Source organism: Protopterus annectens, chromosome 11.part0, assembly GCF_019279795.1.
Source record: "Protopterus annectens isolate FY-2018-M chromosome 11.part0, PAN1.0, whole genome shotgun sequence".
NCBI lineage: Eukaryota > Metazoa > Chordata > Ceratodontiformes > Protopteridae > Protopterus > Protopterus annectens.
In genome coordinates, this window is record NC_056745.1 from 839,207,793 (window position 1) to 839,232,759 (window position 24,967).

The following is a 24,967-nucleotide window of genomic DNA, read 5'->3' on the forward strand; positions in this document are numbered from 1 at the left end:
TACTAATGGGGAGCCTTGCTTCTTAATGCTGGGTGGTATACTCCAGGGTATGGCTTATTTATGGGTAGGAACCTGTACCTCCACCATGTGCTCTTTATCATGTGCCAAGGATGACAGACATAGGTCATTTAGGCTGGGGATATTGTGAGGTGTTACCATGGTTGTTGGACAACTGTTATGGATGAGACTTAACTATGTATATCCAGCAGTGGTAACCTCTGTGTAGGTAGTATGAAAAGCACTCTATCTGTGGTTTTGTCAGTCACTCTGCATAGGTAATGTGTTTGAGGGCATTATCACTGTTTGTTAGGTATGACTGTGTCCTTCTCCCTTTCTGTAGTTGTCATGGGAGGTACATACCGTGTAGGACATTGTGAGGTGTAGAGAGGTACAGTTACCTACATTTCCTTAGCTGACACACCATTTCTGCTGACACGTACCATGTACAGGTATTACAAGACTAGTGTGCCACTGTGAATATCAAAGGGGAGGCTATTGTACACTTGTTTCCCATGTTCCCTCCTGACACATCCAGTAGTAGGCAGGCAACTACCTATGTGGTGGTTAGTGGTGTAAGTGTTTTGGAATGGGGTATGGTACTCCGGTATCCACACTGGTGTTCAGTCCATGCCTTTGTCACCAGGCACCTGTTGCAATACATCTGCACACATGTGCCTCTCTCAGTATATATATATATATATATATATATATATATATATATATATATATATATATATATATATATATATATATATATATATATATAGATGTGTATATATATGTATATATATATATATATATGTGTATATGTGTATATATATATATATATATATATATATATATATATATATATATATATATATAAATATATAGATGTGTATATATATGTATATATATGTGTATATGTGTGTGTGTGTATATATATATATATATATATATATATATATATATATATATATATAGAGGGGGGGGATATTCATATACATACATATCTGTAGACATTCATATCTGTCTGTATATGTGTATGTATCTATATATATCTATATATGTATGTGTCTATTACATATATATGTATATACATATTCTATGTATTTATACATCCCTCTCTATGTATACATATATGCATATTATATATATATATATATATATATATATATATATATATATATATATATATATAATATATATATATATATATATATATATATATATATATATATATACCTTTTTATTTACACATACGAATACACACACTAACATACTGCTAAACATTTATTACTGTACAACCTACATTGTACGTTGCACTACAACCTACATTGATATGTGCACATAGCAACCTTCAAATACATATGTATGTCCAGCCTTCACTAACAGTTGCAGTATGTCCCCTGCCCTATGCACATCTTCATATATATATATATATATATATATATATATATATATATATATATATATATATATATAGATACAGACACATATGGAGGGTTCACAGTATGTAGACTATTAGATTATTAGTTTACATTCCCTTTGTTTGTCACTGCTGTTTGTAATGGCTTGCTGCTTGGTGGCCTGCTGCTGGCTAGCTTGCTGGTTTTTATTGTTTTTTTTTTTTTTTTGGTGCCTCTCTCTGTGTCTCTTTTTCTCTTTTTCTGTTTCTCTCTCTCTCTGTTTCTCCCACCGGATGTTGCAATGAAAGTATTGCATGTGTGGACTGGGAGTACAGGCTGCTTTTGTAGGTATATGCACATGTGCATGTGATGGCCTCTGCACCAATTGTTAGCCAGCATTTACTAATTGCATGCAGCCTGCTGTGTGGTAATTGCAGTTCTCACTGTGATTTCAGGACAGTGCTATAAAATGTTAGGTTAGGTAGGCGTAGCCCTTTCAGATTTTCAAGGTGGGAACCATGTTGGTATGCTGTGGACACTGTTCTGTGAGTGTAAAGGTTGGTATGTCTCTCATATTTCAGGCTGTGTTGTAGGCACTGAAATGCATGTTGTACTGAAACCTGACTATTGCTTCCTCCAGTTTATTCTTCTCAGTGTGTATGTTAACTGACACCTAATAATACTGTTTAAATGGGAGTATGTGCTTTCCTGTGGGACTTGTGGAGTAACTGGTATACAGCAGTGGCTCTTGCAATTTGTTGCTATGGCTTCACTATTTGGCCTTTACATTCATTCCTTGAATGCCTGCTAGGTGTCTTTACTGGAATGTGTTGCTATGGCTTTCCTATTTTCCATTTACATTCACTCCTTGTAATGCTTGCTATATTTCTTTCAGCAGCAATTCCTTATATGTTTGTTGTGGTTTGGTGGTACTGCATGCAGTCTGGTCTGGCCAAGGTGTGGGGCTTGACACCTACAAGGGTATTTTGTTTTGCTGCTGAGCAGTAGTGGGGCCATGTACTTTGTACTAACAGTTATGGATAGCAGGCACATGCAGCGCTTGTAAACTGCTATACTGTCCTTATTTTATTAGTTGGCTACATCCTTTGATATTTGTGGGTTGTACACCTACATGTGGGTGTGCTTGTGGAAGCTATTCTACAGCTATTCACAGAGTGTGTGACAGCAGACAGAATGATATGCCTGTGAGTTTGTGACACTTGCAGGCCTCAGATACTCTCAGGTGCATCTTTTATCAGCCTCAGGGAATGGTACCTATCAGTGGGATGCACCCGTGATATATTTTAGATATTCTGCAGTTGTGACTGTGGGGTATTTTGAGCATATGTATTACTACACCATTTCTGGCATGCAAGTAGTGCATACTTTCAGTAATTGACAGTTACCATTACGTGGGATAAAACACCTTTCTGCCTACTGTTGGCATATTTCACAGGGAGTCAGTGGGGCACAGTTAACATTTGTTTTCAAATCAGGGACATCCCTGTAAATCAGTCACAGTTGCGATGTCTGGCCTCTTACCTATTCAAATATGGCAGTGTTTATCCTGCTCTGATAGTGTGTGTGGTTTGCAAGGTGCTACTGTCACATTATTACCTACTAGCTACCGACTAACATGGCTGTTTCACTTCTCACACTAATGTTATACAAATCCACAAGAATTGCCAGTAAAGATACAAGAAAAGCTTTGTGTAATAGCCTTCCTATATTCCCTTTACATTCAGTCCTACTATTTTATGATATATTGCTTTCAGCACAAAGTTCTTGTATAGCAGTCATGGCTTAGTGATAAGTCATGCAGACTAGTGTTTCCAAGGTCCTGGGTTCGAGACTGACAGAGGAATTTTGTTTTGCTGCTGAGCGGACTACAGGCCTTGTCATTCAGAGTGACTAAGGCACTTTTAAGCAGTTGTAAGTGGGTTAGCGCTGGTTTGCGCGGAGCTCACGCATGCGCAGTGCCGCTTAGCTAAGCACACACAAGCGCACACCCGCTTACAACTGCTTAAAAGTGCTTACTCTCGCGCACACCCGCGCTAATTTCTGTGAAAGAAAAGAAAATGGGGAGATAGGAAAGTGGTGAAAAAGGGGGCACAAAGAGGGTAGGACAGTAGGAAAACAAGCTCGGGATTTGCAGGAAGGATGTAGGAAAGGCCCATAGCTGCCCATTTCTTTATCAGCAACAGCTGTGCATATGTCTGTAATTTGGTGTGAAATTTGAAACCTTCCACCCCTGAGAGAGGGGTGAGGACAACAAAATATGTTTTACAGCCAATTGTAATTACCAGTTCACATGTCCAGCAGACATGTGTGCAAAATGGGCAGCTATGTATGGGGCGTAATTTTTTTGCGGGAACAGAGTGCCCTTTTTTTATTTTTTTTTTCAGGTGAGAGTGGAATGTGAGGTACAGGAAGTAGGTATATTTGGGGAGGTAGGTAGGGGAGGTTAACAGACAAGACAAACAAGACGCATACAGGGGTGGAGTATGACACGTGGGGGGGGACACAATTGACGGGGACGGATGTTTGGATATCGCGAGCCCATGAGCCCACAGATGGCAACAGTGGAACTGAGATCCCCACCCATGGGCAGTTGCCACTGTGCCTTTACAGCCCAGGACGGGGCTGTGCTGGGGGCTGTGTAGGACGGGCAGCAGGCACACCCGTGAGTTGCGCCACCCGAGCCTCAAGCTGGCATAGGGGTTCAAGCACAAAATGCCTGATCTCGCTACGCACCACAGACTGGACCCTTTGGAGGGTGAGTGGACGGTCTCCTCCGGCCACGCTTGCAGAGGGGGGACGAGCCCCATCCCCTGCAGCGCTTCCACCCGAAGGTAGCACAGGGCCACCGGAGGAGGTTCCGGCCTGGGCACTAGTGCCAGGTGCACTCGCCAGCTGAGGTGGGAGAGGTGGGTCCGCTGGAACCCGCCTTCCCTGTTGTCCTATGTTTAGCAATATTTTGACATTTTGGGTTAGTAACAAACAATACCATTCAAAATTAGTTGCAACAGCATGCATCAGTATTCCCATTAACCAAACACCCATGAATTCCAAACATTCAACAGCAAGCATAACACATGCATATTTTGAACAACAGTACACAATCCAACAGCATACAAGGTTGATTGATGGCAACAGGCCATCAGGTTTGGATATGTGAACAGGGCACATGCAGCAACGTATGTGCAAATATGTTTGAACCAACAGGACAAATGTCCATAGGAATTAATTGTGAATACACATACCCAGTTTGTTGTGGAATTGCATTATTTGTGAATATAGGGTAGGGTGAAGAAATATTTCATTAACAACTTCAACTACCTATACATATGCTGTACATCTCTAGTAGCTGCAGATATATATACCCTACAGGTCTTAGTACAGTTTACTATATGTAACCTTAGGAATGTTGGTGATGGGACTGTTACTGCTACATTAATATACATTGCATTTTTATTCATACACTTTCATATCTGGCTGTGTTCAGGTACAGCATCCTGCTACATTTGATTTATATGGCTCTAGACAACTGTGGATGTTCATTATTTCATACAACCATACTATCTCCATATTGCAAGGGTACAACAACATATCCAAATTGTGGGACAGACACATTCCAGCTTCAGTACTTTATTTCAAACATTTCACTGTTTGGTTGTGGCTGTCTCATTCATTTCATTATGTACTGACTGCAGTATACTTTATTCAGAAGTTATAACAGCTTTTTTGGTCGATTCATACCTCTTTCTCACACTCTCACTTGTTTATTTTTACAATTCAAGATGGTACTTTATTCTAGGTGTTATTAACATGTCATACTTGGTTACAACAATCCTTTCCAACAGACTCACTTGTTTCATATGGCAGATTTTCAAAGGGGATGTATTTTGACACATGTCTATTGTCTTTAGCTTGTTTACCACTAATTTTCAGGCTGCAGCAGGTTATCTGATATTACAATACAGGTGGGAAATCTCTATTTCAGACTTGTTTAATTTTTATTTCTGGATTACAGGCTGCATCACTTATCTAATCATACAGTACTAGCAGAATCTTTCTTCTAGTGTTATTTGAACTTTATTAATATGTAACTACACTGAACTCTTTTACAAGCTGTCTCACTTATATTGTATAACAATTACAGAAAAATAATTACTAACCTGCCTGGTGGCGCAACCGCTCCAGCCTATCACCATAGGCTCGCCGATTCACAGAACACACACCTGCAGCTGTAATATAAATTAAGTAATATTGGAACATACATCTCCATAATATCAGCTAGGATAATTCCTTACATACATAATTACATGGATACTTACTCAGTAGTGGGGCGATGGGCATTTGCCAGGCCTCCTGGATCCAACAGTTCAGTTGGTCCTGCTTTCGTCTCTTCCGGTCCGCATGGTGGTGACGGACCTGTTCACCAGTCCTTGGTATGCCTGTGGCACTGGTGAGATCATGTGCCAACCAGTTCCACGCCTCTGCCTTGTACGCTCCCCACAGAACCTGGCCCTGCATGAGTTGAGCCTCATGATCGTGGACTAGGAGCCAAACCATGTATTTGGACTCCTCAACACCCCACCTCTGTGCTCGGAAGCGACTACCCTCTCCTACACCTGCCATCCTGACTGCAAATAGGTTCCACAATCAGTTATGCTGTGTATTCCCGCCTATGGGGCTTATATATGCCATTTTTCCCACACTTATCTGTTATTGGCCATTTTGGAATTGTATCAGCTTAAAAAACCTGCTTTGTCATGCTTCTATTTCCATTCATTCCTATATATATGCTAATACTGCATCTTTCAGTACAGCTGTCATGGCTTAGTGGTTCAGTACTTTGACTATGATGCACAGTATCCTGGGTTCGAGCCTGGGCATTGCTTTTTTTATTTTACTACAGTCTAGACAGGCTAGGAGGTGTGTCTGTTTAAAGGCGGCTTTGATACAGGTTGCTCAACATTGCCCGCTGGTACGCCGGTTGGCGCGCTGCACAGCTCCGCTCAAACAGGTTACGCTGGTTAACGCATTATTTGGCTATGAGCACGCATATTACGCTATAATAAATGTTGCACAACTACGGGCACACAGTTTCAGCGTGTTAAAGCACTGCTCAACTCTGGGCACTCAGATTACACCTGTTAAACCACTGGTCACCTACGGGCAGTCATACTCAGCTTGTTAGAGCGCTGCTCAGCTATGGGCACTTATAAAATATTTTTTTTTTATTGTGTCAGATTTCTTCAAAAAAACATGGCCCATTTCATTACATTTTACTTAAATTATAGTTATTTATATATATATATATATATATATATATATATATATATATATATATAGATACATATATGTCAGGGAATTGTTTCGTGCTTATTTCACTAAAAATAAAAAATGATGTTGTTGGGGCTCGAACCGTGACTACCTCCTCTTTGTATGACGTCTCTACCGCTATGCTATTGCATATTTAGATCTTATATGCTTTTTCAATGACTGCTAACTGTGGCTGAGCGAAGGGCACACCCGCGCAAACGAGCGCAATTACGGGCAAACCTTTTTGAAATTATAAAAAAAAAATTAAACTGTTAATTTTTATGTTTTACATTTCAGTTGGGTTTATAGTCTGTGGGGGCATGTGTGGTGTGTTTCTTGGCATTTCCGTGGACTCGCTCGTGGGAGTTTCCTTTCAGGACTGTGATTCTTCTGGGGGCGTGTCCCTTTGCAGGACTCGCCGTGTGGACACGCCCCCTACTTTGCTACACTGACCGTGTTAGCCTAGGGTGTGATTCAGCGTGCCCTCATGAATATGCATGGCATGCTGACATCACCCCGTTTAACTGCAGCCTCTGTGTAAGACTTGCTTACTCTTACACGGAGGCTTCATGAATCCTGCCCAATCACATTGTTCTTTGAGTGATGAGGTCCAAATGGAAGCTGCAGTTCAGTAGTAGAATAATCAGAATGAAAGGCGAGTTTTCTGTGATGCAAAGAATTATAGGGAATTTCTCTGTCATCAAAAACTAAAAAAGATGAAAAGTACTCTGCGTGCCATCCCTAAAAATTTCTGTGTCAACAAAATCCTAAACAAAAATGTGCTAAATTCTCTTTACCATTCCCTCCAGACTGTTGCTTGTATATCAAAGGGAAATAACAATGGTTCAGAGCCCCTGTAAGGTGATGTCTCCATACCACAGACTAAACTTGTCTTATGAGGAGTTTGCTAGTTTTCATTCTTCTCTGTAGCTGTCCTAGCAAAGTCCAAATGACAGACAGATTCAGGGAAGAGGTGGAAAAACATAGACTTACACGTGTTGGAGAGGGGCTGCACTGAATCCTAACTGTGAGGTTTTGGGCATTTATGTGGATTGTTTGTGAAAGTTTATTTGGGTGTGTGACCTTTTCAGTGCTATGTACATAGAGGATCAATTGTAAGTACCATAGGCCCATAAGTGGTTTTCCTTCCTTTTCTTTTAGGTTTTTCTGTCTTCATTGGGCAGTGCTTTCATTATATTTTTCACGTTTCATTATACTGATTTTAAGTAGCCCTCCTGCTGTTGGAGAGGCTGTGTAGTGGTTCCGTTTTTTTTTTTTTTTTTTTTTCCGGCTGTTCAGTTAATTTTATACAAATGCAATTGGAACCTTCCTTTCCACTCTATTAGTATTGAGGACTGCATTTATTGTTGATTATTCATTGTGGTGTTAGGGTGCAGACTCTGTGCTTGCTTGATGTTAATTAAGAGTAAATGTAGATCTGATGTCAGTTTTCATTCTATCCTCAACTGTTTGGTTCAGCTGTTACTAAAGATTGTGGCAACCAAAAAGCTCTCATGCTCCTCCCTTACCCATAACGCACCAACCCCTAACATACCCCAGATCTGGTTTGCCACTTTTCGCAAAAAGACATGGTCAGCCTCAGCTCTCAAGTTTTCAGTCAGATAAGTGCGTTTTTTTCTCTTGAAAATGTTTCCCCCTTTTCTCAGTCACAAACCTTATTAGTGTATTACTCGCTTTCCCTTATTACATTTGTTGTAATTCTTGTTTACCATCGTTGGTAACTCGTTCCTTATTACTTTTCTACTCACTAGTATAGTCTTCCTTACCATTGTTGATATTTCCCTTTTACTTTTTCTCTTTAAAAAAAGAGGGGGTTCTTTTTCTTCCCTTTTTTCTTCCTTTCTACTCGCCAGTATGCCTGAAAAAGGACCTTCCGGTTTCAAAGTGTCTAAAATGTGGGTACAAATTGCCCCTTTCGGATGCTCATTCACTATACATTTACTGCTTGGGCTCTCAATATTTCCAGGAGAATTGTACAGTTTGGAAAAACTTCTGTCCTAGGGCAGTTTTTCATGGAAGCAATTCCTGTAAAATCAATTTTTGCTATCTACCTTCGGCAAAGCTATTTCTGGGGCTCAGTCCCCCAAAATAAAAGCTAAGGAGTCCTTGTTGAAGTCTCCCTATGATTCTGTCTTCAGAGCCGCCAAGGAAAAAGCCAAGAATGGATCCGAAATCATTTCAGATCCACTCTCCCTCGGATCCTAAGAAAAAAGCAAAAAAGCAAGCTCTTCGGATCTGACAAAAAAATCAATAGATCTGACTGCGTCAGATCCCGATAATCCTTCCTGGACTAGGTATTCACCTACATTTGTCCAAGTGTCTTCCAGGGTTCCCTCCCATTTTTGGAAAGGCATCAGTCCAAGTTGCTATCCCTTGTCTCATCTTGTTCTTCCAGGAGTTTGACAGAGGAAAATCTGGACAGAATGATGATGAGTTTTTTGTCTGTACAGATACAGATGGGTGTTTTTTTACCGGCTCCTACCCTGTCTGGTCAGGAAGCCTGTCCATCTGCCACACCACCACTACTTGCTCCTTCTCTGATTCCTCTGGTTGCTTTAGAGTCCCTGGATCTGAACCTTCCAGCTTTGGCTGGCTCAAATCCAAAGATGACTTTATCTTTGGATCCAAAGCTTTCTCCGAGTCCACTGGCTGTGACATCTTTGGATCCAGATGGCTCTGAGTCAAAGCTTCATTGTCTGGTCCAAGGTGTTGTTGTTGACTCAGGTTTTTGGAGCTGTCTCTGCTTCTTGGAGCTTCAGCATTGTATAGATTGGCTCCAACATCCTCCTTGGTGATATTGCTCTTGGGGCAGATCCTCCTTGGGGATATTGCTCTTGGGGCAAAAGAAGGCAGTGGTCCAGAAGGCTGCCTTCTCTGGGCTGATGCCTTCCTTCTTTCCAGAGATGTCTGGCTTTGAGGTAGTGAAGAGAGTATTCTCTGCTTCAACAGGATGGACAAATCCAACCCCCTCAGATCTCCAATCTAGTTCCCAAATGTCTCTGCACTTGGAGCCGCATCATTCTATGCCACAGGGACAGCCAACTGAAGACTACCTGACCACCCTTCAGGGTTTTATGATGTCTTCTGACACTTCACTGGAGTATCCCATATCCCACTGAGGAAGTCCCTAGGAAGAGAAAATGCAAGAGGAGGCACTTGAACTTTCCGTAAGAGTCATTCACTGAGGATACTGATTTCAGTGAGGGAGAAAGGTTCCCCAAGATCACCTCTGGAAGATGTCTCATTTGGAGACATTCTTAAGATCGTTAAACAGAGACGTGGTTGGTCCTCTAGCAACCCTTCACCTGAGGAATCAGTATTTCTGGAGGCCTTTGGAGTTGGCTTGTCTAACTCCTGGGTTACTCCGGCTGCCAGTGAGCTCATTGAGTTGCTTTCTAGACAGGCACGGAAGGAGCCTGACTTAGCTGAGCCAGTCCCTAAGAGGCCAGATCAGAATTTGGCTCCACCTGCTGGAAGGAATTCCGGAGTAAGGTGCCTCTGAATGCTATGGTCGTGGTGGCAGCCATGAAGAGGGAATTTGCTCTGAACAAAGCTCCTCTGTTCATCCCCCTAACAGGGAGTCTTGGGCAGTGGGCAATTTTGCGAAGCTTGTTTGTGTCAGCAACCTTTACCCTTGGTTCGTTTTACTGTTTGCACATTTTACTACTAGACTACAAGGAGACTTAATCAAGGAACTTTCAAAATCCCTTTCCAGGGCCATTACTGCTGAGGCTCAATCTTTTGTGACCTCTCAGTTGTCTACCCTCCAATCCATTTCAAATTCATCCATGAAGCTTCTCACATGCAGCTGAGGGTACCTCAACAGCAGTGGGTTCAGGCATATCCATTAAGTGTCACATCTGGATGCATTTGTGAATTTGCAGAGCCTTTCAAGTCCTCGTTCATCAGTGCACCCTGTGACGGCCTTTATTTACCCTGAGCCAGTAATCAAGGCACCCTAATCCTCACCACTGACACCTGTGAGAGGTAGTCACTAAAAACAGGAATGGATTTACACAGTATTTCAAAGGCAGTTCTCTGCATCAAGCACATTTCCCCCAAGAGCACACATGGGACACACTCCACTGGGACTAGACTCTGTTTCTCCAGATCCCAAACAAGACCCACCATGGAGCACTGTGTCCCTTTTCCAAGTATCTGACACACACACTTGAATATCTGATATTTCACACACACACACACACACACACACACACACACACACACACACACACACACACACACACACACACACACACACACACACACACACTCACTCACTCGTGACTCAGATTCACTAGCTGTGCCCTGTCTCTCCAGACTACAGAGCAGATTGCTGCCACCAACCAAATACTCTAAGGCTCTTACAAAGGGTAACCAATTAAACTGTGTCAAATTAATACTGATATAAATGGTAGAGTGTGACTGAATCAGTAAGGCTTATCGAAGTGGCCACAGTGTCACTAAAATATGCACAACTACTCTCAAGTTGTAAAAAGTATTCACTAAAAGGCCAGCCACAATTAAAAGTATAAAAATATTTAATAATGGATAATAAAATACAAAACAGGAGAATATTTAATATTTAGTTGCAATAAACAAAAGAGTTTTTAGTCGCAGGAAATATAAAATAACACATTTGGATTGAATCTTACATATGCAGAAAGAAATTCTCATCTAATTTCACTGTACTTTCCCTAACTGAACTAAAGAGAAACTGTCCCTAGTTAGAAGAACTGTCCATAGTTAACAAACTTATTATCACAAAGCAGGATGTACTACTGAGATGCTCACTTCCACGAGGCATGATGACACACTACATACTGACTGAACTATGCAACTAACAACTGAACTGTGATAACTGACATAGATCTTTTATATCAGATTCCAAAGGAAAACAAAAACAAACTGCTACTGGCAGAGTTCCATCTTTCAGCTGGTTATAGAATGACATCACATCTAGTCACCTGACTCTGGCACAATACACATTTAGAACTCTGTTAAGATTCTGTTGCAGCATTTTTAACATAAGCAACGTTTACAAATACATTTTAAAACAAACATCTATCCAAATCAATGTGACAGTCAAATGATATAAGATTATTTACAAAACTTCATCCAGCCATGCTGGCATATGCCACATATGCGCTGTCCCACGTCTTCTGGTACAGCTGGCAATACCTCACAACATCACTCACCCTTTGATGGTAGTTTATTTGGCCCAAAAGTGAAGGACACATTATCCAGGTGTGAAAAGGATGGGAATACCCTCTCTGCAGTGGGCATGTGCTTTTTGACCCCTCAAAGATATTTTTCTAGGAATCATCGACGTGGTCGAAAGATGTGGTTCAGAAAGTCCCAGGGTTTTTTCCAGGATACATGGAGATAGTTCCCCTAGGGGCAGAGGGGGAACAGTAATGGATGACAACATCCACTTGGAAGAAGAGGCCCACAAAACCAGGGGTCCAGAGATTCTTTTCTCTCATAGACGCTGTCAGTGCACCTGAAAGGAGGCCTGATTGTCCCCCTCTGGAGGCAATCGGGGGTCAGCTATCCCTGCACTAGAGAGCCTGGCAAGATATAACCAGAGATACTTGGGTGCAGAGGATTATTTCCCAAGGTTATATAATTCCTTTTTCCCTTCCACCCCAACTGTATGTAAAATTCCTGATGTTCCATCCAGCCAGAGGAAAGCAGCAGCACTAGAAATACAAAAGCTGCTAAAAGAGTTATCCAAGAGGTCCCACCAGACCAGACAGAATCCTCTCTTAAGAGTTCAGACTATTTGATTCCAGGTCATGAAATAATTAGCATTACCAAGATTTCAGCCTAGTTGATCCATCAAGCCTTTGGGTCAGTGTCAGCTGCCACAATCCTAGTTCATCTAGCAAGATTTCATACAAGAATTCTTCAATTGATGCTAGCAACACAGTGGTCAATTCTTTACCAGCACATGTCAGCACAAATAAGAATCACTCAGGCATGCGAGAGATACCTTTAGTGGTGGATTCAGTCAGATCAGGTTCTACAAGGCCGTCCTTTCATTCTCCTTCTACCCAAGGCCATACTGACCACAGACATTTCCCAGCTTGGGGGGGGAGGGGGGCACAGTTGCAATTCAGACAGTATGTCAGTAGTTATATACATCAACAAACAAGGAGGAACCATATCTTACCCCTTGCGTTGAGAAGCATTCAGTGTGTGGCAGTGGGCAATCTCATCCATCTGCCTTCTCACAGCAGCACACATCCCGGGGGAAGTCAGAGTGATAACAGACAAGCTGAGCAGGTCCATTCTCCTACCTGATGAGTGGTCTTTCAGCATGTAAGTGACAGAAGATTTTCTGTCAATGGGACCAGCCTTGCTGCAATCTTTTTGCTTCTCCTCTAAACAACAAATGCAGCAGCTTCTTTGCCCTAATCCCTCCTCTGGGGAAATAGACGAGGGATGCTGTACTTCATGGTTGGCTCCCCCGGTCTACTTTATGCTTAACTGCCAATTCCCATAATTACAAAATTTCTGCAGAAAGCTGCCAGGTTGGAGAACAAAGTTCCCTTTCCTATGGCCTTATCTACTTTATCAACCTTAGATTCTGGATCTGATTTTAGACCTCCGTCGCATCCGACCGGTATGATTCATCTGGGTATCTCAAACCTCAAGCTGACAGAGTGGTTTCTCCAATTCCATTAATAGCCAGACAACCGATGCTCTCTTCCATCATCTGTCATATTCTTTTATCTTCCCATAAGCCTTTTACAAAAAAAAGTTACACAAGTAAATGGGAAAGTTTTGTTTGTTGGGCACAACAAAAACACACTGACCCCTTCTCAGCTTTGGTACATTGTATACTTGAATTTTTGGCAGCAATTTTTAATGAGGGGCTAGTTTCTCAAAGATTAAAGTTCAATTGGCAATATTTCACTTTCATTTTGGATTTGAAAATTCTTCTGTGGCCTCTAAGTTGTGTAAAACATTTTTGAGAGGCACCTCCTGCTGAGACCGCCATATAAAGATGCTACTGCACCATGGGATATGAACTTGGTTATGCAGGCCTTCATTCATTCTTCCTTTGAACCAGCAGCTAAATACAGTCTTAAGTTCCTGTGCTGGACAACTGTGGTCATTACCTCTGCTAGAAGAATTTCAGAACTTCAGGCATTGTCATCTAAACTTCCCTACTTGATCTTTCATAAGAGTAGAGTCACATTACGTAACAATGCATCTTTCCATCCTAAGCTAGTGTCAGAATTCAGTTTGAATCAATTAATTTGCAAGTATTCTTTCCTAAATTTGCAAACAAAAGTGAATATGTTTTGTATTTATTGGATCTTTACAGACAGTTATGTTTTTACTTACATAGAACAAAAGAAACTGTAAGACAAGATCAATTGTGTCCTTTGTAGATTTGAAATTGGGCAAACCACGTGCAAAGGTAACTTTAGCCAGGTGGCTGACTGGATTGCATTTCATTTATCAATAACAAGTTGGATCTAAACCTGACAAAACCTCTAAGACCCCACTCAACTAGGTCCATGGCAACTTCTTCAGTGTTTCTATCTAGAACTTCCATGGGCAATATATGTGCGGATGCAACTTGGGCAAACCCTCATACCTTTATTACTCATTATGAACTGGATCTGGTCTTGAGGGGAAGAGCAGCCTTTGGTTCAGCTTTGCTCAGGAATATCCTTCCTTGGAGTCCATCTGGGTTTGTAGGTGGCTTGGGACTGTACCAACAGTTGAGGATAGAATGAAAATTGACAAATTCAGATAAAAAAAGTTATGTACTTACAATAATGTTCCATCTGTTTTGTCCATTTTCATTCTTCCTCATCTTATGGACACCAACCCCCCAACCCTTATCACAGAAGACTTCTGGAAGAATTAGTTACTATAAGGACACCACTGTCCTTAATGTTGAGTTCCAGATATAGTTTCTTCTGTAGAGGGGAAAAAAAATATATAAATATACACGCATGTCCTACTATTTGGTGTATGTTAGTGGTTGGTGCATTGTGGGTAAGGGCTGGTCGCCACGTGCTTTATTAACGGCCAAGTCAGATTTTAGGATTAGATCCGAACCCAACAGTTGAAGTGAGGAAGAATGAAAATGGACAACACAGACTGAACGTTATGGTAAGTACATAAAAGTACATAACTTTTTTTTTTTTTTTTTTATTTTTTTTTTTTTTAGTGATGGAGTGTATTTCTTGTAACAAACAAATTCCATAAGATTTCCACAGTAATGTATTTGAGTGCAGCACATAGTGCCACTTGCTTTCCCCACTGTATAAGGTTAAATCAAAAGACCTGTAAATGAAAAGTAAAACATGTCATATACTACCTAATTCCAGAAAAGCTGCATGCCTTTTCTCAGACCATTGTGGCATCTGCCAGATTGTCCTTTGACATCTCACCTAGAAAATATAAAGAACTCCAACATGATTAGAAACACCAAGGAGCTAAGTACATCCTGATTGAGAGAGTTGCTGTGATTGCTGTTTGAAATGGTGGTATTGCCTCTAGGCTTGAAGGTGAGAGATGCACTGATGATCTTTGCCAGCACCTGTCCCAAATGCCTGTTTGGACTGAGGCCTTTGGCAGTGCCCACACACCATCAGAGGAAAGTGCATCATCACAACATGTACACCTCTACAGTCATCCATTGCCCCTATTCTAATTACTGAGGGCAAGGCAGTATACCCCTTTAGTTCTTGTATGCAAGCATATCAGTGGCTTCTTATATTGAGTCTTTGACTCTGATCACCACCACTGGTAACAGGCCCAAGACGTCCAAAGCTCAGATGTCTACCATCTTGTCTCAGCCCGAGCTTTGCAGGCCTGCCCACCCACCCCCAGGCCAACCTCCAGGCCATATGAGACTGGTATAGGATTTCATGTTTTTTGCTTAAGAACCTTCTGCAGATCAGCAGTCAGTGTTGTGGGTCACTAGCCAAAAAAAAAGGGAAGAAAGAATAAACCTCCCTTGAAAAGTCTTATTCTACAAACTCTGAAAAACATTAACTGATTTAGGCTGGCAGGTGTACTTTCCCCTCAGTTATGTGTGTGTATAATACTTTGGTCAGAAAAAACATACTGAAAACTGGAGAAACGGTCACCATGCACTTTTACTGTGTTCCTAGTACTTCAGCATCAAACCTTCCAGGGAAAAATAATGCACAAGAATGGTGTGCTTTATATACATTTCACTACATTCATTATTCAATTCAATTATACAATAATTGAACAATTAATCAGTGAGTCAAGAAAGTTAAAATCTAAAGTGCTTCAGAAACATTTAAAGTACATCAAAAAACTTTTAAAATGCAAGTTCATACAAAAGCACTTCTATATCTCTAGATTAACAAATACTAAAACATTTTGCCCTACAATGGTTGGTCAATTAATCAGTAAGTCAAGAAATTTTAAATCTAAAGTGCATCTTAAGCAATTAAAGTTCTTCAGAAACATTTAAAGTGTATCAAAAATCTTTTAAAATGCAACCCCTTACATTCCTATTGCATTTAACTTAATAATTTAAGTTCATGCCAATGCTCCTATATATCTTTAGATTAACAAATACTTAAATATTTTTACCCTATGCATATAAATCATTCATCCAATATGTCTATGCAATTATCAAATAATGCATACTGAAATATTTCATCCTGTACATGTAAATCTAACTCCATATTAAGCCCATGGGGCCATAAAGTTCCAAAATTAATAATATATCTACTTTCCATTCTTAACAAAATGCGCCCATATTCCATGCCTTGTACTGCATAACGTTTGTTTAAAACAAAAAAAAAACTAAACTGCTAGTGTTACCATTGTGAACAGCATGGAAATGCTGGGCCACAGGATTATTAAGCCCAACATGCCTCACATCCCCCAAATGCTCCATAATTATTCTTTTCACCATTCTTGTGGTGTGGCCTTTATACCACTTTGCAGGTAGACAATCACATCCAATGGCATAAACAACCCCACTGTTACTGCAATTGTAAGATCCCAGGGCGATTAACTTCTTTCCATTAATCAAAGTACCTGAAATGTTCTTGACTTTGTCACACACCTTGCACCTTCCACATCTAAAGGTGCCTACTGTGTTAGAACCAGTTTCCATCCTACTTACCCTACTGTTCAATAATTCCTTCAGGTTGTGAAATCTACTATGAGAAAAAACAACCCTGCCCTTGAAAATGTTGCCCACTTCCTCATCCTGCTGTGTAATAGGCCAAAACCGGTGCATTAACACCTTCAATGTAGCTGAAAAAAGCTGAGAATTTATTAACAAAAATATATATCATCCTTGCCCACTTTATGATAATCTCCACGCCCATGATGTGTTGCATAACTCCATACTCTCCGACCAGCAATTTGCTTTCTCACTTTTTTCACAGCCCTATTTAACGCCTGGCTAGAATACCTTCTCGTCACCAGCTGGCATCTAACAATGTTAAATTCCCTATCCAATGTGGTTCTGTCATGAACATTGTCACTAATGCGCTTGAATTCTTCATAAGGGAGAGAATCAAGTAAATGTTCTGGATGCATGCCGTCTGCACTCAAAAAGTTATTAGCCGCAGTTTCCTTATAAAATGGTTTAAAATACACTAGCTTGTCTTTAGCCACAAAAAACTCCAAATCTAGAAACTGTATCTTATGTCTATGAGTTTGATAGGATACTGTGATGCCTTACTGATTCTGATTTTAGTTCCAACATGAACTGTTCAAAAAGACTACACTGTATATAAAGCACACCATTCTTGTGCATGATTTTTCCCTGGAAGGCTTGATGCCGAAGTACTAGGAACATAGTAAAAGTGGACGGTGACTGTTTCTCCAGTTGTTCAGTGTTTTTTCTGTCCTTGGTGAGTTGGTTCGTGGAGTGGTGTTTTTATAATACTTTGGTGCCAAAAAGAGACCCTGGTCTCAAATCTGACCACAGTGTCCATGATCCTCAGATAACTGACAGGCTTTTAAATGTCATGCTTATCTTATGCCTTATTGAAAAACATGTGCATCTGCTATTTCTCCCTGTTCTGGAGACCTTTCTTTACTCTTAGGATGAGCCCACCTACCTGGTTGCAGAATAGTAAATAAATACTCTGTAGTACATGTGAACCAATTACTTAAAAAGAGTTCCACATTTCAGACTACCCCGTAAGGCGTTATCCCTTCCAATGGACCTGAATTACTTATTGAAAAAAGTGATGTTACCTATTCAATCCAGAAGCCACAGCACCTTTTGAATTTTTGACAAGAAAAACTGCTTTCCTACTGGCCATAACTTCTGTCTGAGGATTTTCTTGATTGCAGACCTTTATGTCCAAACAGACCATCTCCTTCTTGCAGGAAGGCAGGTTTTACAGTCCATACCAGTAAAGCCTTGAAGCCCAAGGTATAGACAGAAGTTTGTCTCAGTCAGGTAGTCAACCCGTTGGAGTTGTATCTTACCTCACAAAGTAAGGGGAAAGGATTTTGCTTGGACTAAACAGGTGAGAACAGACCAGCTATTAACAGACTGCAAAAGGTAAAGAAGGCAGGTAGTTATCTAAACAATCTATCTCCAAATGGCTGTAACACTACATCTTATTTTGTTAATCCTTTCTTGAAGAGTTGCAGTAGGGCATGTCTGGGCACATTCTGTTAGGGCAGCAGCAAACACAGCCTCCATTGAAGGAGGTCAGCACTCAGACCATCTTGGAAGCAGCTTCATGGTTATCTTTCCACAAGTTTTCCAAACATTACAACTTGGACATTATCTCTAGAGCCAGGGCAGGTTTATCTCCAGCCATTCTGCTATGGTTGTTTCAACCCATCTGTTTACATGGCCAGCCTTCCCACAGTATATAAACTTTGGTCTATTGTTGCATAAATTGTTTCCCAGTCTGCACCTATTGTGTTTGCCTGGTGTTCCCTTTTTTCCTTTGTTCCTCATTCTGCCCAATGTCTATTCATGGGTTTTATAATTTAAAATTAAAAAAAAAAAAAAAAAAATACTCTGAGCGTAAACTCCATGAGGAGACAGTATTCTAGAGGTATTTATAAACAAAACTCAGAATAGTGTTTTCAAGCCACTGCAGTTGCTCTTTCTAGAAAACAGTGATACATAAACTAAGCTTATTTTTTATTGTCAGGTTGCTGTGGTTTCAAATTTTCTTTTTTTACCTATTTTTCTGCATCTGTTTCCTTCCTTATTTGAAAAACATTTATGACAGTTTAACTTATGACCTTAGAGTCGGGCCAAAAGTGCCAGGATGCAAACTCATTGATAACTTCATTCAGACACCCAAGGCTTGCGACTTTCTAACAGGCTTTTGTAGCCCAAGTCTGAAAAGAAGGTTCTAAATCAAGTCTTGCATATTTTAGATGAATAAGCTTAACATGCCTCGGCTGTGCCCTGGAAAGAATTACAATTTTCTTAAGGAGTAAGGTGGTTAAGCTTGTATCTTGAAAGATGTGTCTTCATTAAGTTTTTCTTGAATATTGCATTTTTTACTGAAGATGACTTAGCTGTATTTGATCAAGAGTAAGTAATATATTGAGTCTACCTGGACATTTCAGAAATTATATGTATGCCTTTTGTTATTTTACAAACAGTGAATTTATTTTAGTATTTGTTGAACATGACTGCTGTACAGTAAACTCTTGGTTAACTGGCACCTATGGGGATTGGTAGATGCCGGATAACTGTAGTTTCTGGTTGCTTGAGAATTACTATTAAAAATAGACCTGACTAATACTGTACCCTATAGTATTTGTTTGGTTTGATTTGTTCTTAGGTTGGGGAGAGAGGGAAATTATTCTTATCTTCCTTTTTTAAAACTCTAAATACTTAAGGAATGTTTCTGCGGGAGAGGGGTGCAACACATGAAAATTGTACTATATTTCTTTGATTTTTTTTTTTTTTTTTTTCTGGTTGCTTGTGTTCTGGTTAACTGATAGTTTACTGTATTTATTGAACAGACTTCATATCGTATACTTTATGACTTTGGTCTAGAAGGAACAACCCACCTACCCAGTTAACAGAAAGTAAATAAATATGACTATACAAAAACCTTTGATTAATTACCATGATGTTGTGTTTTATATAGCCTGGCAAAACTTGGCACAGGTTCTAAAGTAGTTAGGCGAGTATTCTTAAGAGGCAGGAACAAGGTACAATAACATGGAGATGTATGAGAAAAAGTAAATAACTGTCGTGTACTCCACCTTTCAGTATTACGTCATTACTGTGTATATTTTTAAGCTTATTATAAAAGTAGTGACTCGTATCTGTGTGGTAAAAAATAGCCAAATGAAATCTAAATCATCTTTCTTCCATAACACGGAGTATTCTGGAAACAACCTACAGCTTGATACTAGTAAGAGCATCGTTGTCCTCATAACTCTTAGGTGTACCTCATTACTAGGAACGTTCCTCATTTGGGATCTTAAAAAGTTTGTGTTCCTAGATTTCCAAATTTAAAGGGTTTCTCACACATTCAGTGTTACCATTTTTTTAAATGATGTTGTGTCTTTCGGCTTATCCCGGTTAGGGGTCGCCACAGCGGAACTCCGGTCCACTAATGTTTGGTAGTGGATTTTTACGTGCCGAGTTACCAGCCCTGACTCACAACCTTCAATGAAGGCACGCCCATGCACGCATGCCTCCTCACAGAAGACGCTCTAGCTGACAATCGAACGCGACAACATCTTGCTGTGAGGCGACAACGCTACCGCAGCACCACTGCCAAAATGATATCCATGGTAAATAGAGCTGAATCATATTGATTCACTAAAAGAACTATTATACAAGTAAAAATACCACATTTTAGTCATCCTATGAGCTTCTTAGCTGGAAGTTGTTAGTAAGCTGTTAGTAAGTGTCCCACATTTTGCCCATTTGTTCCACATTAGAGAGGTAGTTTTCCTAATTTTGGAGATGGAAAGTTGAGAGCTGTGGTAGCCCTCCATTGAAGAAAATCTGTGTACCGACCATGTAAAGTTAAGTAAGCACTGCTTAAAAGTAGTGTAAGAAGCACAACTTCCGAACATCTGTTAATAAGTCTTTGATCATGATATACCTGCCTCTTTTTTTCTTCAAGAAGATTGGTAGTGCAATTCCACTTTATTCTGTGTAATATCTGTACCACGTCTGTCCAGATAATGGTTCCCTATAAAAATTCTTAGTGACAGCCTATACTGAAGTATAATGCTGCCTTTTTTCCTCATTAACTAATCAACTAATCCAAGGAGGAAGAATGCAAAGAAACTGCACAAAAAGGATTACAAGGTAAGACAATACACTGACTATGAAAGCCACTTAAAACATTTTCTCTCTATGCTTTCTCATACAAGCTACTAATTGGGCTATCTGTATCTTATGTTTATTGCAGTGGATTGCCAATCCTGTACAAGTCACTGTTTCTGAATCATAATTCTTGTATAGCTCTGGTAGTCTGTTCTGTAAACTTGAATTTAATGCAAATTAAAAAGCAGGTTTTTAAAATAAACAGCTGATTTTTTTCTCGTTATTTTTTTTTCAACCCAAATGCAAAATGTAATTGTGGCCTGTGAATGACATTGGGAATTTTTCCCACAACTTGTGAAAACACAGAGCATATGGTTTAGGTTTGTAATTCAAATAACTTGAATCCCAATGTACCATGCCCATCAGACAGTTTAATGGAGTGAAAGAAAATGTGTTTTCACAAAATGCTTCATCAGGCTGAGTATAAAAAAAAAGTCTCTGTAATTAGCAGAAGTCCTACATAATTAATAGTCACTTCAATTAACTGTCTATACTTTAGCCCTTCATAATAAAAACATTTCATTATGTTTAATACTAAAATATTTCATTACATTAATGTTTTAGTGCTTTAAGCTTTTTCCTTTTAAAATGGGCGTCAGTGAAGCTACAGCATTTAAGCCAGATTGCACTTCAGCTTCTGATTGTAAAATCCAGTAAAGTTCTACAGTTTCAGTATAAGTTTTTAATATCCCTTCCTCAGTGACTAACTTTAATAACAGACAATACTTTTGAACTTTAAATAATGCTACATACCAAACTCCTCCAGATGTTTAACCAAAACATTGGTAAATTTATTCCTATTGATATCTGAAACATGTTCACATATTTGTTCTTTTAATCTCCGATTTGTTTTCCCAGAATAATATGCTAGGCATATTTGTCATTTTGCCAGATATATTAAATTCTTATTACAATTAGCATGAAATCTGATCTTATGTATGTGTGTGTGTGTGTGTGTGTGTGTGTGTATATATATATATATATATATATATATATATATATATATATATATATATATATATATATATATATATATAATTTTTTTTTCTTTGTTTTCGGATGGTAGTACCCTGTATCCTGCTGTCTTATTAATGTAAACACAAAATTTACAATTTAAACAAGGAAAACTTCCATTTTGATTATATTTAATATTTTTTGTTGGAACTCTTTTGTAATAAAGTAGTCTTTTTAAATTTCTTTATTTTACAAATTTTAGTACTTCAGTTACTTGCCTACAGTTTGTCCTGCCTTTGAGAATTTGAATTTTGTATTAATGTGTTCTTGAGATAGTAATGTGTGCGTTGCATTATCGATCAATATTTCTGTATTGGGCACTTCTGCTAAACACTTAAGTATGGCTTCTGTTGGATAATGTTTTTGTAAGGTATATTATTTCTGCCATTGTAAAATAATACATTTCTGTAGTTTTTTCCCCTGGTTTGTTTAACATTAATGTTACTATTCTGTGTTTTGTTTATGCAAGCCTTGCAAGACTCTCCTCAAGTGAGATATTAAAGTTATGTCACCATAATAGATCTTCAAGATTGGTTCTTGCAGCAGGCTGTATTGATAGCTGCCCACCTTCTGTGCAGTTTAGTTGCTTTGAGATGCACTACAACATATTATCAATCAATGTTTGGGGATCGAGCCATGGTGCTGTTTCTAAAAGTTATTTAAAGAATCTTGGGCAGTGGTTTGCTTCAAAAAGCATGAAGAGCACCCATTCTCCATTAATGTAGGTTGGACAAAGTGGTGTGTGACTACAGTAGCCCCTAGAGGAAGACTGTTAGGAAATTAGAAAGCTGAAATCTGGAGATTAAGCATCATGTATCCTGTGGTTATTCATGTGGTATAGAAGCTATTGTCTTACTATCCATTGTTATGGTTAACAACTCAAATAACTGTGTTTTTCCTGCCATTCCTGCTGCTGTGAGATGTGATTTCTTGGGTCGTCCTTTCATTTTTGTTCCCTTTTGAGGAGTGAAATTTTGTGGATTAAAACAAAATGCATTACTAGGAGATCTGCAGACTGCATCTGCTGGGAGAGGGAGTGTGTGGAATTGAGTTGTTGTTGCGAGGGGGGGGGGGGTTGTTAACTAACCATTGTTTTATAAGCATGACCAAGCAACATTTTGGGTTTGAAAGCTTTTATACAAGTCACCACAGCCCAAGAGTGATGCTTTACTACTTGGTGATAATGAGCAGTTTAAATGCCCATTTTAAAGGACCGTTAATGGTGATTATGATGTTAATAATCAAACTACTGCATGACAGATATGTAAGTAATACCCAGACTGAAAAAGAACATGCATGCCATTGTCTTTTGCTTTAGCAGAAACAAAGGAGCCATCGTCCAGAAGGTTAAGTGATTTGCTCAGCATCATGGTGGAAGGGGAAGTGCTAGAATATACCATGTATTCTGGTCCACACGTGTCGACTGCTGAGCTGCACTTCCTGAATGAGAAACAATTGTCAGGAGTCCTCCTGTTCATTTAGGCAATTATAAGCTCAGACTTTGTATATACTAACGTAATACTTATTTAGTATGTTTGTTGAAGTACTGGGTAGTTGTATTCGCCATCTTCTAGTTGACGTCTTCTGTGTGTATTCTCTGTGACAGTGGAAAAGCAGAGGCGTTAATGATGAGGCTCTAACAGATTTTCATATTTTTTGTCTCTTCTAAGGTTTATTCGCTGTACAGATGATTCACTTGATCCTCCTGTGGAATATGAGGTAAGACAATGCTCCCTCATATTTTACTGCATTTAAAATTCTACTGTTGCCATGGGAACTGTAATATGGATGCCTGAACAATCTGTCACACATCCATAGTAATTTTAGGATGAGTCAGTGACCAGTGCTTGGGGCAAGAGGTGGAAAGTCATGGTCTCTGTGTATATGCAGAAGCTGCAGGCATCATGTCATTTGCCTTGGCAGAACCTCTGAGTATTGCACTTCTATTTGCCTAATGTACATAAAAGCTTTGAGTCTGTCTGCTGCAGCTAGCGTTCATTATGTACAGGTGTTTGCAAACGGGCAATACGGAAAATGTATTGCAACCTTCAACTCATTGCAGAGTATTGCAAACAACTTTTACACATGCCGATTTCCTCAGTAGAATCAAATGCATTATATACATGTATTTTCTTTTTTTATATTTATGGTATTATATCTGTATAAATTTGGTGGATGTTTACAAGATATGACTTAGAAGAGTGCTGCTAGCTGATGGACAGTTTGTAGTTTCTCAGACCATAAAGTCAGGCCTGCTGAATCTAGCTTTGTTTGTATAACTTAAGCACTAATCCAGGCATTCTTTAAAGTATTCAATTGTATTTATTACTGCTTGGTAGTAACTTGATTAAAGTGTAACTATCTTTCTAAGTCTTTTGGATTAAGCACTTGGGCTTCAGACCAGTTGTTTTACATTAGGAAGGTTTGTGGCCTGCACTGTGGTGGCAGGACAGGTAGCTTACATCCTTCTAAGTTGGGAACTGCTGATTGAGGGCTCAGTGTCTGTTATTCTAAAAGTGTATTAGTTCTGGTTTAAGCACTTGGGCTTCAGGCCAGTTATTTTACATTAAGAAGGTTTCGTGGTCTGTACTCTTGTGGGAGGAGAGGCTGGACTCTGCCCTTCTGAGCTGGGAATATCTGGTTAAAGGCTTATAGTGCCTGCATATTTGAACTGTTTCTTACTGAAATTGTTACACCTTGTTTGCTGTAGCATATACTAGATCAAGGCCTGCCGAATCTAGCTTTGTTTGTATGCTTGTTGTTTGTTTGCTTGTTATTTCCCTGAAACGCTAATTCCACCTAAAACGCAGCATGTGAGAGTGTTCAATCTCGCCGTTTGTTTTTACACACGGGTTCGGAGCCGATCCTCGGCCCCGAGTCGGCCGCATAGCAAAGCTCTGCATCTAAGAGAAGC

The 24,967-nt window shown here is 39.6% G+C and overlaps 1 protein-coding gene across 1 annotated transcript in view; it reads left to right on the forward strand.

Annotated features, from left to right (window-relative positions):
* CDC123 (cell division cycle 123) overlaps positions 1 to 24,967 on the forward strand; it is a 904,444-nt gene that overhangs the window by 243,542 nt on the left and 635,935 nt on the right. The window contains exon 7 of the mRNA XM_044088252.1: positions 23,724 to 23,772. Within this exon, the coding sequence (XP_043944187.1) occupies positions 23,724 to 23,772 (49 nt within the window). The remainder of the gene's footprint in view (positions 1 to 23,723; positions 23,773 to 24,967) is intronic.